This window comes from Pseudonaja textilis, chromosome 3 (assembly GCF_049901715.1).
Source record: "Pseudonaja textilis isolate UNSWEBS1 chromosome 3, rPseTex1.2, whole genome shotgun sequence".
In the NCBI taxonomy this organism is placed as follows: Eukaryota; Metazoa; Chordata; class Lepidosauria; order Squamata; family Elapidae; genus Pseudonaja; species Pseudonaja textilis.
In genome coordinates this window covers 179074071-179092482 of record NC_141992.1, presented here as the reverse complement: position 1 = coordinate 179092482, position 18412 = coordinate 179074071, and the positions used below count along the sequence as shown (strand labels likewise).

The following is an 18412-nucleotide window of genomic DNA, read 5'->3' as shown; positions in this document are numbered from 1 at the left end:
CAATGCCTTGAATAATCTCTTATGTGATTGGCTCACTACTGCTAAAATCTGAAAAGCTGCCCCTATTTATTTCTCCCTTTTTTATGCAATATTAGAAACACACAAAATCTGGCTACTTTGCAACTGTCTATCACAAGAAAGCTTTTCACAGAAAACACACAAAATAGCAGCTTTCTTTTAGTTCTGTTTTTAAAATGTCAAGACGTAGAATGTCTAACATCTGTTTAAACTTATAATAGTTCTTTTATAAGACAAGAAAAACAAAGGAAAGAGATTTTTTGAAATCTAGATTCTGACTTTTGTATCATCACATCTAATTTGGTGGAATCAGGCTTCAAAAATCTGATTATCATAAGCCTAAAACAAAATCTGGCCATTCTGCTGCTGTTTTTATGGCAACAGATTTTCTGCAATATATTGCTTGAAATAAGTGATGCTACACTTATAGGAAGTCTATGCACTCTGTTAGTTTTGTTAAAATAAATGGTAGCATATTTTAATAGTGTGATCTGCATAAAACATACTTTATTAAATAAGGAAACAAGACATCCTGTTGGCCTAAACAGATAGACAATAGTAACATTAGCCCTATTTTGTTGTATTTTCATACACCCTCATTATCATGTAATGGATGTGTGTGTCTCCTTTGTCCATTACTCTATTGAACACTAGTCTTTTCTCTCTCAAACCTGGACAGTATTTAATTAAAGCTTTGAAAGAAGTGTTTGTTTTAAAGAGTCTCTTCTTTAATTATAAGATTTAGTTCTTTCTAGTGCCTTCGATTCAATTTTCATAGTCTCCTCTTATCATCCTTTCTTTTCTAGGCAACAACACTTTCCCAGCTATCATGAAACTTGCCCTTCTGAATGTTCTTAACATCCAAAAGGCCATTAACTAGCAATTTCTGAAAGTGGTTAAGAAATGAAGTATGCGAACCCAGTCTGCTTTTAAATACACCAAGCTGCAACTTAGGAGTAATGACCTTACCCCAGTTCCCAGAGATCTAAACCCACCAGAGACCACATCTTATGGTCTCACAGGGAGCCACTAAATGGAGCACTTATGGGCAATCCTGCTCCACTCCTTGCTCTGGAGAAGAATTTTGAGGAACTAATTCATGCATTCTCATCCAGCAAGATGTTCTGCCACTGAGAAGAGACCCTCTCACACAACTTATGCTAGGTCTCTCAGGACCTTTCCCACCCCAAGCAGTGGTGCTATTCAATTTTTTTTACTACCGGTTCTGTGGGCGTGGCTTGGTAGGCATGGCAAGGGAAGGATACTGTAAAATCCCCATTCCCTCCTCACCCCACTAAACTGCTTTCCAGATCTGTTCTCCTGTGCAAGTCAACAAAAGAAGACTCAGCCGATCAGCTGGGACTCAGGAGGCAGAGAATAGACGGGGGCAGAGCCAGTCAGAGGTGGTATTCTGAATTACTCAAAATTTCTGCTACTGGTTCTCCAAACTACTCAAAATCTCTGCTACCAGTTCTCCAGAACTGGTCAGAACCTGAAGAATACTGCCTCTGCTCCTAAGGCATTCCCACTCCCTGTTTTACCTGTGGCTCACTGCTCCATGCTTGTATTTGAGCTTCCTATTGTCTCTTGGAAATAGCTGAGAGATTGCCAGTCAAAGGAATTCTGCTCCATTCCATGCACAGAAGGGAACTAGGTTCGTCTCTGGAGTTACCATTTCTATTTCAAATGATTGGTTTTTTTGAAGTTTGTTTGTTTATTACAATTAGGCGATAGAAACAAGGAATAAAATGCCGGTCAAATGCTGTTGACAAGATTTGGAATAGAAAAACCAAAACTCTCCAAAATATTGGAATGTGATTAGTAGAACTTACAAACTTACATCGTATTTTGAATTATGTCATGGAAATAAATATTTACACATTTTGGAAATGCAAGTATCTTTATATCATGATCTTGCAAAATATCAAGCCAGCAATGACACAGCGTGTTCTAAGCAGATAAGAAAGATAGAACAGAGATCCCAAAGATCAAGATATAACACAGGAAAAAAAAATCAATGAATATTTTGATTTGACAATTACAATACAATAACACAGAGTAAATTCAGAGAGGTTCTCAAAAATTACTGCAGTTGTCAGAATCACCCTCTGGTGGTAATCCACTCCATTCTCAATTGCCATCCGCTAAATAAATAACTGCCCAATTTTCAATTATTCTCTCCTGGATGTTCCTGAATAATTGCTGTTCAATACAATAAAGCCATGGTATAAACATTAGACAGTAAACTACACTGGGAAACAGCTAGGAACTGCCTCTATATTATAACCAGTAATACCAAAGTGAACATAATAAATGAGACAGCTAAAAAAGAGATAACACTGACCATCCTTTATCCAATAATAAAAATATGCCACAACAGGATCAACTCAGCTTCACTCCACTAATTGACTATTTTGTGTCTTCAAAATCAAAGTATAACGTATTGTTATGCAGTCACTTCCTAATAGGAGTAGTTCTCAAACATTCAGGATAAGGAATCAACATAAACCTTTTTCTGGGGCCATAGCCAGGTAAACCCCATATCCCACAATTTATTGTCTTGTTGTTTCTCAAAAAAAATTTCTTGTTCTTTTTACCGGCCGTCAGCCAGCAGTAGAGAAGAGCAATTCCATATCCTGCAAGACATCTGTTAAGATTTGCTGAAGCTTTATGAAAAGCAAAGATGACAAGTGACTCACAGCTGTTTGCCCCAGTAGCTATAAATCAAAAAGATGCAATTGGCTTGGCTTAGTACAAGTGTTTGGAACAACAGAAGTACTGAGTGCTGAGCCTAAGTCTTCCTAAATTGTGTGCATGTATTTATTACCTACCCCTTGAGGAAAAAAGCAGCAGTGCCTGACTCATTTTTTAGAACAGTGTGATTTTAAAAAAAAATCTATCGTAATTTCTTCATAACTCTCATGAGTTCAGGAAGTCCCTGTAGGAAAAGTGGCAGAACCTGGAGTCAAAAGAGAAATCAGCCTAGAATCCCTATGTAGCTACAAATGGACTAACCCCTCTTAAATTCTGTTGATTCTTATCTGACACCAAGATAGTTCTAACCATTAGACTCTTGGCATAGGCATGATTATGAAATAAATCAGTTTAATTGGAACTTCACATGTAATCTTTTGCACTTAACAGTCCCTGATTTTATCTATTATGGTTACTAATTTGTTGTTATTAATCATCATTTTGAATAATTATGAAAAGAGTAGCCTTCTTTATAATTCCATGTTTTCTCTCTCTCTCCTCTCAAGGAGTCATTCCTTTGGGATGAGGGGAACTTGTTGGAATGTCATTTCTCCACATAAGCCCTATTGTCTCTTCTGAGACACCCTTCTCCTTAAATGCATTGATTCCAATTCTATCCCATTCTGTCCCCTTTATAGTTTTACCACAGACATGCAATGGAAATTTCTTCGGTAACCCGAAGTGGTTCCCAGGGTTATGCACTAAATATGATCTTTAGGACCATTTAAGTATAATTTATTCCACAAGTAAAGAACAACATTTGGCTGACCCGGTCCAAGCAACTACTTGGTTGGGAAACTTCCAGGGAAGTTGAAAATACATCAAAGAAAGAATCAATTCTTACTGGGGCCAAGAAAATTGCACAGTTGGGCTCTACATAATAACCATGAGCTCAGCTCAACTCTGTCTCACAATGCTGCAACAAAGTAAACCATCAGAGGCCACATCTAGCCATGCACACATCCATCTTTAGCCCTGAAACAGATGTATTTTATAGTTGTATGTAGTACACAATTCAAATAGCTAAGTCTTTGCTGTAGTACAAAACAATTTGAAATAAAATTTGCATTTTATTTCAAGAGTTGGATTCTCCCGGAGAAGCCAGTGTATAATTCCACTTAGTGTATGTTCTCCAAGCCAAGTCAAGGCCAATCCCTTTTCTCCAGAAAAGAAAAAGTTGTCATCTCCAGTCAACTACTACCAAGAATTTTTCAGGGGGTTGCCCTTCATTTATACATTTTTAACTGGAGTTAGGAAATAGGACAGATTGATCCAACTGGATGTCTAAACTTCTAGTGTGTTGCTTGAGGGCAATGAATACTTGATCAGTTCCCTTTCATTAGAATGGCCTCTCCTGAGAACCCATAAGTGTTGCAGTTTTTTTCAGGGATGTCTTTTCCATCTTGATTTGTAAATGTCTGCACTGAATTGGAATCCTAGACCTTATGAAAAAAAAACAGTAACTTTAACCAGTCGTCAACAATGCAAATCTATATCTCATTTCTACTTTACTATAACCAGACTCGGCTCCCTTCTTAGTTACCACATGGAGCCAGTTTAAATATAGTCCTCAATATTTGGATTTGAATCTGCTCCAGAGGAACAAAGGAACTGTGTAGTATCAACTAAGAGCTAAGCAAAATTGACATGTGTACTTTAACCAAATAAAGCTTTACTGCTGGGATATGCTGTTTCCCTCTGTCATTGTAAGTGGAAGCATTATACAACTGCCATTGGTCTTTTCTATGTTTTGAATAACATAGTTTGGCATTGTGATTGGTAGAGTTCCTGGATGACTATGTCCAGATATTTAAAATTTCTGACTTGCTTGTATCATCCAACCATTTAGCCACCAAACGTTCTCATGAAGTTTGCACATTAGTAGAAATAGCCCTTTTTCTATTGTAGGTTTATGAGTTTACCTACAACTCTGATCTGGAAATGATATCATGTAGATTCGAGATCAATACATGTAATGCATAATGCAGCACCTGGCTCAGGTGAATATTTTTCAGCCAGGTGTTGCAGTATAAAGGAATGGTCAAAGACTTCAGTTCTAGAAACTGCCTGTTCATCTGCCAAAATATGTTCTGAATTAACACAATTGGAAAGTTATTATGTAAACTTACTTATCCTTAAGATGAAAGGCTGATAGTTGGCAGGTTACTCTTGATTGTCCATCTTATAAATGGGAAGTATAATACCTAAACTCCAATCCTTTACATATACACTGTACATATAATCAGTGTAATTAAATGTGGGAGTTAATATAGTGGTCCATCATTCCAAATTATTATGTAGGACTTCAGCAAAAATTTCTTCCTGGGTCTTTATTGCGCTTAAGTTGTTTAGCAATCTGTTGTTTTTCAGAACTTGTGATGGGGATTAATATTGATTTAATCAAACAAGTTGTCTTGAGAATGTATTGGCCCCAAATGACTCTTGTATACTTTGCTTTTAGGAAATAGGAGAAAGGGGCTCAGAAATTGAATGAAAAAAAAAAGGCATCAGAGTAGATTCCTAACTTGTAATGTTAGGAATTGTGGCCAGCAGATCCTAGAAAATTCTATTTGCACTGGATTTTTATAGCAAGAAAAAAACCTGGATGGAATGTGAAGCTGGATAGTTTGAATAACTTAACCAATTCATTCTTGGCTCAAGGCAATAAGAATCAAACCTGGGTTGAATGGATAAGCCTAACTTTCAGATTTTTTTTCTTTTTTGGTCTAGTATCAAAGCACATAATGGTGGCTGGAGTAGGTAAATAAAATTAATATTATTCTGTAAGATACACATTTCCAAGTCCACCTCAACTATTACAAGAAAAAATCTATGAAGCTTTCTCAGAAGTCACTCAGTGTCACTTTTCACTGATGCATTCATCTAGCCTGGATGAGAGTAAAGTCTATTTCTAAAAAGAATTGATCAAATTACCTTACTGCTCTGATGCTAGGAAAATGCTAACTAAATGACTAGCTAAGCTGTGGTAGTGCATGGTTAGAATGCAGTACTGCAGGCTACTTCTGCTAACTGCTGGCTGCCTGCAATTTGACAGTACAAATCTCACCAGGCTCAAGGTCGACTTAGCCTTCCATCCTTCCGAGGTTGGTAGAATGAGGACCCAGATTGTTGGGGGAAATATGCTGAATCTCTAAACCGCTTAGAGAGGGCTGTAAAGCACTGTGAAGTGTATATAAGTCTAAGTGCTATTGCTACTTCTAGCTCTCTAATTTTTTTTTTAATGGGCCACTTCCTTGATTAATCCTATAACTAATCAAGGACGGTCTCACAAGAAAACTCAGGAAGAAAATCATTACTAATAGATCCCTCCAGTGGATATAAATTTAGCTTGCTTAATATTTATAATAAAAACAATCCTTATAGTTCCCTAACACATTCTCTTAATGCCAGGTATATAAAGAAGAGAGTGCACCTGTATCAGGAGGATATTGATGAACTTAGCCAAGAGTATGTTATCATTTGATCCCATTCTTGCATTAAAATATCAGCAAAGGGGTAAATAAGTATGAAATTGCCTAAATAAGCAGCACCTAATTTGGCCCACAAGATGTTAATTTGGGGATGATTTCACAAAGGTGGGATGTATACATTAACCAATAATAGCATGACTTTATTTAGCAACATTGCATAAAACTCCAATAGGTCTAGCACACTGTATCTCATCAACCTTGGCAACTTTAAGATGTGTGAATTTCACCTCCCAGCAACATTTTAAGATGTGTGGCCTTCAGCTTGCAGAATTCTGGGAATTAAAGTCTGCACACCTTAAGGTTGAGAAACACTGATCTAGCAATGATTTTAAAGTTTTGCTTAATTGTAATCTGGAAACATAGGACCTCACATCATTGTGCCTCATCTTGTTCTGGACAATGCTAGCAGTAAAAAGGACTTATAACCATCAAAAAGCAAGCTGACTACGTTTCCTGAAATAAATGTATACTATCTTGGCAACATAATTCATACAAAGTCTTTGGACTAGTGTTCTGTCCATTTATATTCCATGAGCAGAATGGCAGAGAAACCTGCCATAATTTTCAATGAAAGGCATAGACAAAGATAATACTTCCTGGATACCAACAGCATGAAGGGATATTCTTTTTTTATCATTAGAATCAGCTTTATAGGAGATAATAGATTGAATGTCAAGGTGGACAATCATTAAAGTCAAATTTAATGGAGGTAATAATGGACTAGTGGGCAATTATGAGAGGAACACAAGATCCACAGCTGGGCTTTTGCCCATAAGTCTTTGCTAAACGGAGAAAAAAAGTACTCCTCCCTGTAGTAGTTGGGTCTTTAGAATCTTCATCTTGTCTTTTAATTAATTCTGAAACTGATGTTTGCTAGGGCATACAAGTTGAAAACCTGAAGGCAAATGAGTAGCCTTGATCTGATTGAGCCCCCCCAAAAGGATCTTCATTTCTGCATTTTTATGCACTGAAAAAAATAACTGTTGTACCACTATTTCAAGTGCAGTCTGGGAGAATTAAGGTCAACCTAAGGGACTTTTCATTAATTATATCTGGGTTTTCCCCAAGGTCATAACAGCAATCCTGGTACTTTGCTTCTCAGATTCATCACAAGAGTCCTAGGCAGCTAGGAAGACCAAATTGATTAGTGATTTGACCATTCAGCACATTGTTACCAGAGTTTGCAACTCATCCAGGCGCTTTAGGATGTCCATTTGCTCAGAGACTGGCAAGGTACCAAAAGAGCCAATTAGATTTGCTTCTAGAGATTCATCAATGCAATCTCTTTTTATAGATATGGCAAATCGTAGCTTCTCAAGGGCATTACTGGTGGGGCGTCCTTGGGTTTATCTCAGTTTAATTTATTACTATGTAAAGAAACAGTATTCTCATGAGCAAACTAAACTAAAAGCAGAATAATTTTCTCTATAAGAACATCAATATTGAAAATATTAAGTTGCCCAAGATGAGATTCCTTTAAACAACATATTTGAAACTATAAGTTGTTACTCTTCTGGATAGTAACTATTTCACTTTCAGTAGATTTAACAGATGCTAGTAAAGAAGCATGTGAAGCCAGTTCAAGGACAAGGTAATTGCCTTTTTTAAAGTCCAAGTATTCTCTATTCATTCTTCTATTAGTTCTTGTAAGTGGCTAAGACACTGAGCTTGTCAGAAAGTGATTCGAATCCCTAGCACCGTGTAATGGAATGAGCTCCCATTACTTGTCCCAGCTTCTGCCAACCTAGCAGTTCAAAAGTAGAAAAATAGGGACCCCTTTGGTGGCAAGGTAACAGCGTTCCATGCACCTTCAGCATTTAGTCGTGCCGGCCACATGACCACGGAGACATCTTCAGATAGCGCTGGCTCTTCGGGTTTGTAACAGAGATGAGCACTGCCCCCCTAGAGACAGAAATGACTAGCACATATGTGCAAGGGGGATCTTTACCTTTACCTTTTACCTGTCTCAAATGCAAATAACAATTTCTATTTCCTCCCCACTCCTTTTTCCATACTAGACATTAGGCTCTCCCTGACCATCATTTTTCTTCCTGTCAAGTTTGGACATAAAACTAGCTTTCTTTCTTCTCCGCTGGTGTTTGTTGAGCACAATTAGTGGATTTTGCGCTAAGGATACATGCCCTGGCAGTCTCTCATTGTTTTTTTTTTCTTTTCTGTTGGCTTTCAATAGACTTTATGAAACTTTCTTTTAGAGAGTCCATCTTAGTTTCTTTTAATTGCGTTCACCAACTTGAACTTTGAAATTACTGCCTATGCTTCAACAAAGGCTGTCTGTTATAAAATTTGTTCCAATCTCCTTTTTTAGATCCACATCATTCTCATCCTGCAGTGAAGCTGCTGAACAGACGGCAGGAGTCTCAGAGGAGGGGTTCTGTTGCTATCCGATTTCTCCTTCAGTATACAGAAAATTTCTAAAAATGGATGACTTTCAGTCTTTACTTATAAATCCCACTCTAGGGGATCCTATCTGTTTGACAAGTATACAAGGCTCAAATTACTTATTTACATTTGTCCATTTTTAACTGTTCGGGGGAAGTTGGATGAAGCCTGTGGTCCAGGAAGTTCATATTATCTCTTCTTTTTTTTTCCTATCATGCAGTCCAATCTGATCAATGAGTAATAAAAATATTTAAACTAAAAGCTAAAAACTGCTTGCTAAAATTAAATGTTTGATAATAATCACTAGTTAACTAATTTCCCAAGCATAATATAAAAGTACAATAATAAAATAGCATCATTTTTGTACAAGACTACAAGTACATTCCAATTAATTCCAACTTGATTCCAACCTAGTCTGATCTTTCAGAGCAAAGAAGGAAACAGAGGGCTCAAGTAGCTAATATTGTAATGGTTTTATCTGTCTGGCAAGAGACTATTTATGCTTGAAATCGCAGTAATTTGTTATATAGATCTTGTTTACATCGCAAGCTCTGTTCTACAGATTTCCTCTGAGAGCAAAACCATATTTTAATTGTCTTTCCTGAATAATTCAATTTTTTCCTCTTTAACGTAACACTCCACCTCAGCAGAAAGATTCAAGAACTCTTGTTAAAGTTTTATCTCTGTGTTTGTTTACAAAAAAACCTCCCAATTATATTTAGGTCCCCCAACTAAACAGAGTATGTGCATGTTCTTCCATGAACTGAATCAATAAAGCTCTTTCAGTTTCCTGCTTCTGTTTTCCTTCTACAATTTCCACGCCTTTGCTGATACTGATTTTTTTTTTTTAAAAAAAGAGACATATTTTTCTTTTCTAAAATGAACTGCTTAGAGTCCAATGGAAATTTGCAGTTTGGAGTAAACATTGTAGACAGTAACCTGAGCCTGCTGTTGTCCTTGGAACTAGTGATTTTCTCTCCTAAATTTTCCCATTATTGTATACTTGTAATGTATATGTAAAAGAGAGGGAGAAAGAAATTCACCCAGAAATGTATAGATATCACTTCCTCATCTTCTACTGCTTTGCTGCATTATAACCCCAAAGATGGAAAGTATCATATTTTAAAGATGAGCAAAAAAAATTACAATGTTAAAGTATCTCATTCTGCCCAGCCATACAATAGAGTTGAATGTATGCTATGAATATGACTTTGGTGGTAACCTATAGTTCATTACATTAAATATCTTTTGAGTTGAGTTCAGCTCCTGATGACTACATGGAAACATCCATGTGGTTTTCCTTGCAACAATGATTTCCCCATCGCCTTGTTTTGTTGTATTTTGCAGTCTAGTCCACAGCCCTGAGATTCCCTAATGGTTTCTCATTTAGGTATTAACTGGTATGACCTGCTTTGCTTTTTCAGATAGGTTACAAAACACAAGGAGCTGCCATTTATTATTTTGAGTTGTCAACACCCACTTTTGTAACAAAATGCTGTTATCTTTGGTATATATTAAATAGTAAGTTTAGAGGCAGTGTGCAATAGTTCTTAATTCCAGAAAGCTTAAATGCACACATGTAATATTTAGATACCTAGCCCAATCTAAAATATCTAGGTGGTATATGTAATATTTAAAAAACATTGGAAACCTCACCTAATCAAGATTATACAATTATTTCAAATGGTTGTTTGCAATGAACCGGACAGATTTAAACAACAAAATTGGTTCTAAAAAAACTCTCACAAAGCATTAAGAGGGACAAGGGCAAGTAGATCTTCAACATTAATGTGTTTCAGAATATGCAAGAGAAAGCCTTCCTTCCTTCAGTTCCTGAGAATGAGATCTAGAATAGGACTTGGCTAAGAGGCCACCAAAGGACAGGCAGAATTTAAGTTAGGAAATTTCCAGCATCACACTATATGGAATTATAGAGATAATAAACAACATTCTGAATTAGGCTTGGAAGCCTCCTGATAACCAGCAAGGCAAATAGGTGTAACTGTACAATGGATTTCTCTTGTAGGCACTCTGAGTGTTGCATTCTGAATCAACTGTACTACAGCTTCAAAGTGATCCTCAAAAGGAGTTTTCCATGTACAATACATTTTAGTAGTCCAGTTATGTGCTGATCAGTCAATGAGTTACAATTGTCAGGGCTTCCTGGTATATGTAGGCTATATCTACATTATGAAGCAACAACTGTCTTAAAAATCAATTGTACAGCTAGTTATAAGTGCAGTATTTCCTAATATGTTTATTTTTCAATATTGCTCTGCAAGCTGCATTGGTTTCCAGTAGGATCCCAGGTGCAATTCAATGTCCTTATTATTAATTCTTAAGGTTTTTAATGGAACTGGTAAAGTTATTTGTACAACTAACACTAGCCCCACCATATCTAATAGCATTGGCAGGCTCCAAATTCTTTCTATAAAGCAATACCATCTGATAAGACCCAGTAACTGTACCATCACAACAACAGCCATGTGGAACAACTTTCCCCTTGAAAATCGAACAACCCTTGCCTTATAGATTTTTCACACGGACTACCTGGATGTCCTTTTGGGCACCAGGTCAAAGTCTTGAGTGAATCTGTCTCTAAGGGTCATTGCAATACAGTGATTGCAACCCTGACAAACTGTTTTTTTTAATATGCTTTGTTTTTCACTAATATTTTAATGTTTATAAGAAGCTGTCCATAGTGGTTTTGCAAGCAAGGTGGCCATATAAATTGAATAAATAAATCTCCATTCCATAACAAGTAGGACATGAAGGTTAGCATGTCAAACAGAGAGGCAAAGAGAGGAGTGTAAGGAGAAGGAGAGGAGAGGAAATCTGAAGGATTTGCTTAGGCTTATTGTTCATTTCTAACATGAAATGAGAAGAGATGCAGTTGTCTGATAATTAGGATAGATCTTAAACTCTACGCATTATTTTCTAGTAGATACCATGGCATTTTGGAGTGAAGGTACATAACCTAGGAGCAAGTCATATGTAGAACATGAATTAGCTATTAAAGAAAGGATATTCAAGCAATTCAATTTATTCCAAAACTCAACAAGCATAAAGTATATATGTTCATTCATCCCTCAAAAAGAAATGCTAACATTATTGCAACATGTTCATGTATAGCCTTATTTTAGTAATCAAGACTAAGTAGTTTACTGAACAAGTATACATAATTCATATTTATCTTTTCACATCATATTTATATTTAGTTTCATGTCCATGTTGTCCAGTGGATTTAGGGAATAAAACAAAGAAAGATAACAATTAACTGACCTTTTAGTGCTAAACATAATGGTAAGTGTTTTGCTTCACATAGATGAGAAATCAACAAAATCTTGATCTTGTAGACCTGTTGAGGGAAAATACAAAATCCTCATGTTAAGATCTGAGATCTTAGTTTGATAGGTTTTAAGAAATAACTTTCAGAAATCATGTTTAGTATGAATTTGAAGCAACATGGATAAGCCTGATGTAAAGCTTGAGAAAGTATCTTAGACAAGCTTTCTTCCAACATTCTAACTTCCTACCACCCATCACCTTAAACAGCGCACTAATACAGAAAACTCAAGGTAGCAGTATCAACCATCACTTCAATTGGCATATATTATTATGGTATTATATTGCCCTGTATTTTATATTCTGATATGGCCTAAAGCTAATCAATAGTTTATTATTATGATTGGTCACACATCATTATTATCTTTTTACAGCAATGTGAAGTTGTAGAAGTCTGTTCTTTAGCTGGTGTTGGCCTTAATGCTCATCAAGTTCTTCTCCAGAACTTAGGATGATGTATTGTATCAACATAATTTTACAACTGACTGATGGAAATGTTGCCAATGCACAGATTTTCTAAGTGCCACCCCAGATCCTTGAAATGTCACCCAGAGTGTGAATAATCAGTGCAATGACCACAGCCAACTTATGCCTTAATCTTTCAGTTTTAATTTTTCAGATCTTGACATTTTCTGATTTTCTCCAATTCTTTGTTTTCTATTCTACATTCTCTGGTCTTTTGTGATATCAATGATCACATTTTCTTCTTTTCAGCTACAGTTGTAGTTCTTGGCTTATCAGCCAGGACTATCAGTCTGTATTTGGAAATCTGATAATATTTTAACCTACTCATTTTTTGCTAGTTTTTCAGGTCTGTTTCCATCAATTTTTCATTATGGGCATATGACAACTTTTACAAATGTTACATTGAATCATTTTGGTGACTATATTAGGATGTTGTTTACAATGTTTATGTCAGCGTTCCAGCAAAGCCAAACTCCAATCAAAACTCAGAAACGGGCATTTTCTAAGTTTCTTTTTATTGGAAAGTCATACTGCCACATCTGGAAAAATCCAAATCTGACAGTTCTGGGTCTTCCTTCAATAATTAAAAAATACAAATCCATCCCCTGGCAACCATCATTCCATCACATGTCCCAATCACCATCCATCCCAATTTGAGACATCCCTTAAACCACTCCTCATCCAGGTGCAGGAATAACATGACCTTGACTGTAAAGAAGAATGCTATTATGTCTAACTACATCTGCTCCATGAAATCCCTCCACCCAATTTCCAAAGCACAAGAATGTGACAACATGGAAGCTTCTGGTGTTAATATGGCTTCCAAAGCTGACAGTTTGTGTGACTTTATTGCATGAGTATATTATCAACTGTTTCTTCTGCTTCTGTGCACAATTTGCACTTTGAATCATTTGATGAATTTTCAGTTATGGCCTTGACATGAATTAGTTTTAATAACTTACTCTTGAGCAGCCAAAATCAAGCCCTCCGTTTCTTTTTTTAATGTATCAGTTGTAAGACATTGCCAGGTTTATTTTTATCCACTTTCCCCTCAATCTTTTGTAGAAATCGATTATATAATGCTTTTCCTTGCTAGCATTCTGTTCCTGTTTTATATTCACTTTTTGTTTCCTATACACTTAAACTGATTGAAATTTTAAACTTTCATAAAAACTCCGCTGATTTTTTACATATTTTTTTTCTCAATTAGCTTGATAGACTTGAAATAAATGTCTACCTCCATTTCTTCAAGATAGCAACATGGTCTAGTGGTTAAGGTACCAGACTAAAAATGAACAGACTGTGAATTCAAGTCCCACCTCAGGCATGAAAGCCAGCTGGGTAATCTTGAGCCAGGAACTCTCTCTCTCTCAGCCCAACTCAACTCACAGGGTTGTTGTCATGGGAAAAATAGGTGGAGAAAGGAAAGCTGGATATGTGTCCTGCCTTGAGCTATTTGTAAAAATAATAAAGATAGGATATAAATAATAACACTATGCATAATAACATGCAGTCGCCTCTATGTATCATATTTATTAGAAACCAAATGGTCAGCTCCAGTAGGTAGACTATAGCAAGTAATCAACTCAATGGGAAAGTTAAAACTAGCTTTCTTGACATTTGACTAGAACAAAATTTTGGAAGTTTGATTATGTTGCACCTCCTCCAACTATTTGTAGTTCAGTTCAGTGAATGAGTGAGGTGTCTGTTTGAGCCATTTCCAATTTCCATTTCCAATTATTTTTGTCTGTTTTGGACTGAGACATATTTTTCACTCCTCATTATGTTCGGGGATTGGTGTGTGTGTGTGTGCGTGTGTGTGTTGGGTCTGGTCTCTGGGTGTATGTGAATTTCATTGCATGTATACTGTGTATATATGTACAATGACAATTTAAGAATTCAATTTCAATTCAATTCAATCACCTTACTAATGGTTCTTGCTTAATTCTGTCAAAATCATATTCCTTATTCTTTGCATATATATCCATCTTATTTCAAGAGATAAAACTGCCCCAAGTGACTATGCCGAAAACTTTTAAATCATGTCTGGTGAATAAAATATCTGAGTGCTTGTGTCTCATTATGTTTCTAGGGTTAATTCTGTAGGTTACACAAACAAAAAATATGTCCATGAAAATAAAACAGGGTAATAGGTTAATTAATATATATTACAAAAAACAAAATTATGTAATATTAGTATATTTAATGTATTATATTATACAAATAATTACAACTTTCTATAAACTAAGATAATTATGGTAAAGAACACGTTTATTACTACTTTTTTCAAAAATTATAGTTGGAATTTTGCAATAAAATAAAAAAAAGAATTAAACTTGAATTAAATTTACATATCTGTGGATAGTATGAATAATGTTAGGGATTTAAGTAACAGCACTCTGATTTTAAATGTATATGTAAACAAAGCTATTTTAAAACATCTATTAACCAGAAGGCAACTGGATATGTTATGTCCTCCCTATTTCTTCTAGTTTTTGGAAAAAGCTCAGTCTAGCTGAGCTTAGATTCTTTTTTGTGTAATGTGAGTATAATTCAAAAACAAAATAATTGTCAAACTGCAGCCATCCATCATTTTTATTCTCTAAGAATGCCTAATGAGCATTTTAATTACATTTTAGAAAGTAAAATTATATTTGATATACATTATTCTGCCTTCCTACACATTTTTTTCATTAAAACTATTTAAAAGAGAAGTCACAGGGAGCAGAAAGCTCCTAGGCAGTTCTGATGGTAATTGGCATCCACAAAAAATCAGATTGTTAATCTACAATCTTGTATACAGATTGCTTGCATTCAAATGTATCAGAACTACATGTCTCAGAATTCCTATTCAGTATTTGGTATGAACAACAGTATGTTGAAGCAAAGAGAATAAGCTTGACTAATTTCTTAAAATGTGTGTGTGTGCATTCAAGTTCATTATGAAAAGAGATTTTGTTGTTGTTTTGTTCAATCATGTTTGATTCTCATATAGATATGTCCTTGCAGTTTTCTTGGCAAGGATTTTGGCACTGTTTCCTTCCTAAGTCTGTAAGATTGTGACTTGCCCATGTCACCTGACTGACTTATTTAAAAAAGGACTAGAACTCACGGTCTCCTGGATTCTAGCCTAATTTCTTAATCATTACACCAAACTGTCTCTCCAAAAAGGAATATAAATTATCCTAAACTCAATTGTTTACAATAGCTCCCTAAATTTATGGTCTCATATATTTTAAATGAAATTGGTACAATATCAGTTGTTGATTTTTGTCTTATTTATACATAAAACTCTTAATATCTTTTAGCATCCACCCACATAAATTCATGTGTGTGTATAAATAAATAAAATGGGGGGGGGTAGGGAGGAAGAGGGAGAGAGGGTGCCTCTGAACATTTTGATGTATAAGATTGTATGGACTATACGTTCCTAATAAAATATAAAGTCAATATGGATCGATGCCTCTGCAATTTTACTTTCTTCTTTTAATAAAATCATTGTAACATCAAAAACAAATCAAGACCGTTTCTATAATATTTTTTTATTGTTTGTCATTCTGAGCACAGAAAAACTGTATTGTTGAGCCTGGATAACAATAATGGGGGAAAAACTTTCTATTTTAAAAATCATGAAATTATATAACATTGAACATTCCTACTACACACGCACACACACTGTGTATCCTATCCCATCCCATCCTAACCTATCTGAATGTCCTATAAACCCCAGAAACTGGCATACAAACTAATATTTATTACTATTATTATTTGTGTATAATATATCCATATTATTTATATATAATATGCCCATTTTATTACATGGATGAACCAAATCCTGAAACCTAGATATTCAAGAAAAGTTATTTAGGTTGTTATAATCCATCCAGCTTGTTATTCCAAGTCAGAAATGTGTCACCTAATTTTAAATTTGTTTACTCAGAACTGATTTTAATGAAGACCTTTCATGTAAACATGCACACCGACTATTAATCAGATAATGCCATTTGCAAAATCAATGTTTAGTCATCAAACTCCAGCTCCTCCTAATGGTCAAGTACCTTGTGAAAGATGCAGCAAGAGCTGAAGAAACACCTTTAACCCATCAGATTACTGCCTCTAACAAGACAGAAATGAGAGCTTGTAGGAATGTAGCCAACTGATGTAATCAAACTGTTTTTCATGACAGCTTTTGAGACAGATTTCTATAAAAGACTGATAAGAGGAAATCACTAATATGGGATGACTTATACAACTGTATAAGTTGTATACAGTTGAGCTGCGATAGCTCAGTGGCTAGAATGCAGTACTGCAGGCTAATTCTGCTTACTGCTGGCTACCTGCAATTTGACAGTTCAAATTTCACCAGGCTCATGGTTGACTCAGCCTTCCACCCTTCCAATGTAGTAAAATGAGAGGCCCAGATTGTTGGGGGCAATATGCTGACTCTTATTAGAGAAGGCTGTAAAGCACTGTGAAGTGGTATATAAGTCTAAGTGCTATTGCAAATACTATTGTATGATGGCGCAGTTGACATGATAATATCTTTGTTAAAGATTTGGCATTTTATTTGTCCCCAATCTTGGTTTCATCAGATAATTTATGATTGGAATGGAGATGCATTGAAGGCAGAAGCATATGTACATTAATAATTGATCTATTAGAGCCAGTACATAATAGGGAGGACATTTCCTAACCTGGAACTCTCCAACTGTGTGAAGACCAAAATTCCAACCAGCAGCACTCTTTGTAGTGCAGTGATTAAAATGTTGAGCTGGACTTGAGAAACCCAGTTCAAGTCTTCAGTCAATCATGGGATTCAATGAGCAACTCTGGGCCAGTCTCATTTTCTCAAGGGAAGAAGTCTATCTCCACAGGGTTGTTCTTGTGTGGATAAATGATGGAAACTACCATGGACAGCAACCTAAACTCTTAGAAGAAGGGCTGTGAATGCACTAACAAACAAATAAATAAATAACCCAACTGGAATGTACTACAATAGGAAAGGCTGGATTACAGTACTGGATCAGATCTTTGGATTGATTATTGTAAATGTTAATATTAATAAATATTAATATTAAATTAATATTTAATATTATTAAATCTTCTATTGGATCTTAAGAATAACTCTTAAGATCCAATAGAAGAGAGTATCTGTAGCTTGGAGCTAAGTGTAGAATCCTTGGTACACTCTGAGCTTGGTTGTTTGCTTGTTTGCTTGTAGACTTTTCATTACCCAACCAGATAACAATATCAGTGCTTAATGATGAAAGCAATGATGAAAGCATTAGTGATATTACCTAACAAAACCAATCTCAGAGCGCACCACGGTTTTGACCACTATCAAAACTCCAGGGAGGGAGGGAGGGAGGGGAAAATTGCAAAATTACACTGTGCCTTCAACAGTTTTCTCACTGATACATAATCAAACCCCCTATAAAAACCAAAATAATACTACCTGATGTTGATACAAACATCAGTATATACAACGTTTATGTAAACAATAAAATAGTTTTAACACATCTTGCCGATTCAAAACAGTTGACTGCCACTACATTTTTTATTCTAATATATCCTTTGGAGCATAAACCCTCTGCAGTGTGACAGCTCTTCAGATATTTAAAGACAATAAAGCTATTGTCTCTGCTCTCAATATTCTCTTCTGTATATCTTGGACTTTTAAATTATCTAGGTCTCTGAATCATTCCTTGTAGGTCAGTTTCCAGTCCTTTCATCATTTTCGTAGCATTTCTCAGTAAGGCCTGACCAAGGCAGAGTAGAGTAAGATAATTACTTCCCACAATCTGGACTACATGGTCTTCAAGATTTTGTTGATCTTATTTGCAGATGTCTTATGCTATTTGAGCCCAAGTTATTTATAACTCTAGAAGCAATTATTACTTTAAACTGTGCTCAGAATAAACACGCTGCCAATGTAAGTT

At 35.6% G+C, this 18412-nt stretch overlaps 1 protein-coding gene across 15 annotated transcripts in view; it reads right to left on the bottom strand.

Annotated features, from left to right (window-relative positions):
- OXR1 (oxidation resistance 1) overlaps window positions 1–18412 on the bottom strand; it is a 221115-nt gene that overhangs the window by 178494 nt on the left and 24209 nt on the right. For 7 of the 15 annotated variants that reach the window (XM_087931617.1, XM_087931626.1, XM_087931629.1 and 4 more), the window contains exon 2: window positions 11946–12021. In XM_087931617.1, the coding sequence (XP_087787743.1) occupies window positions 11946–11962 (17 nt within the window). In that variant the 5' untranslated portion in view covers window positions 11963–12021. Of the gene's footprint in view, window positions 1–11945; window positions 12024–13792; window positions 13926–18412 lie in introns of all 15 variants that reach the window. The other 8 variants (XM_087931614.1, XM_087931628.1, XM_087931620.1 and 5 more) reach the window with 2 other exon arrangements.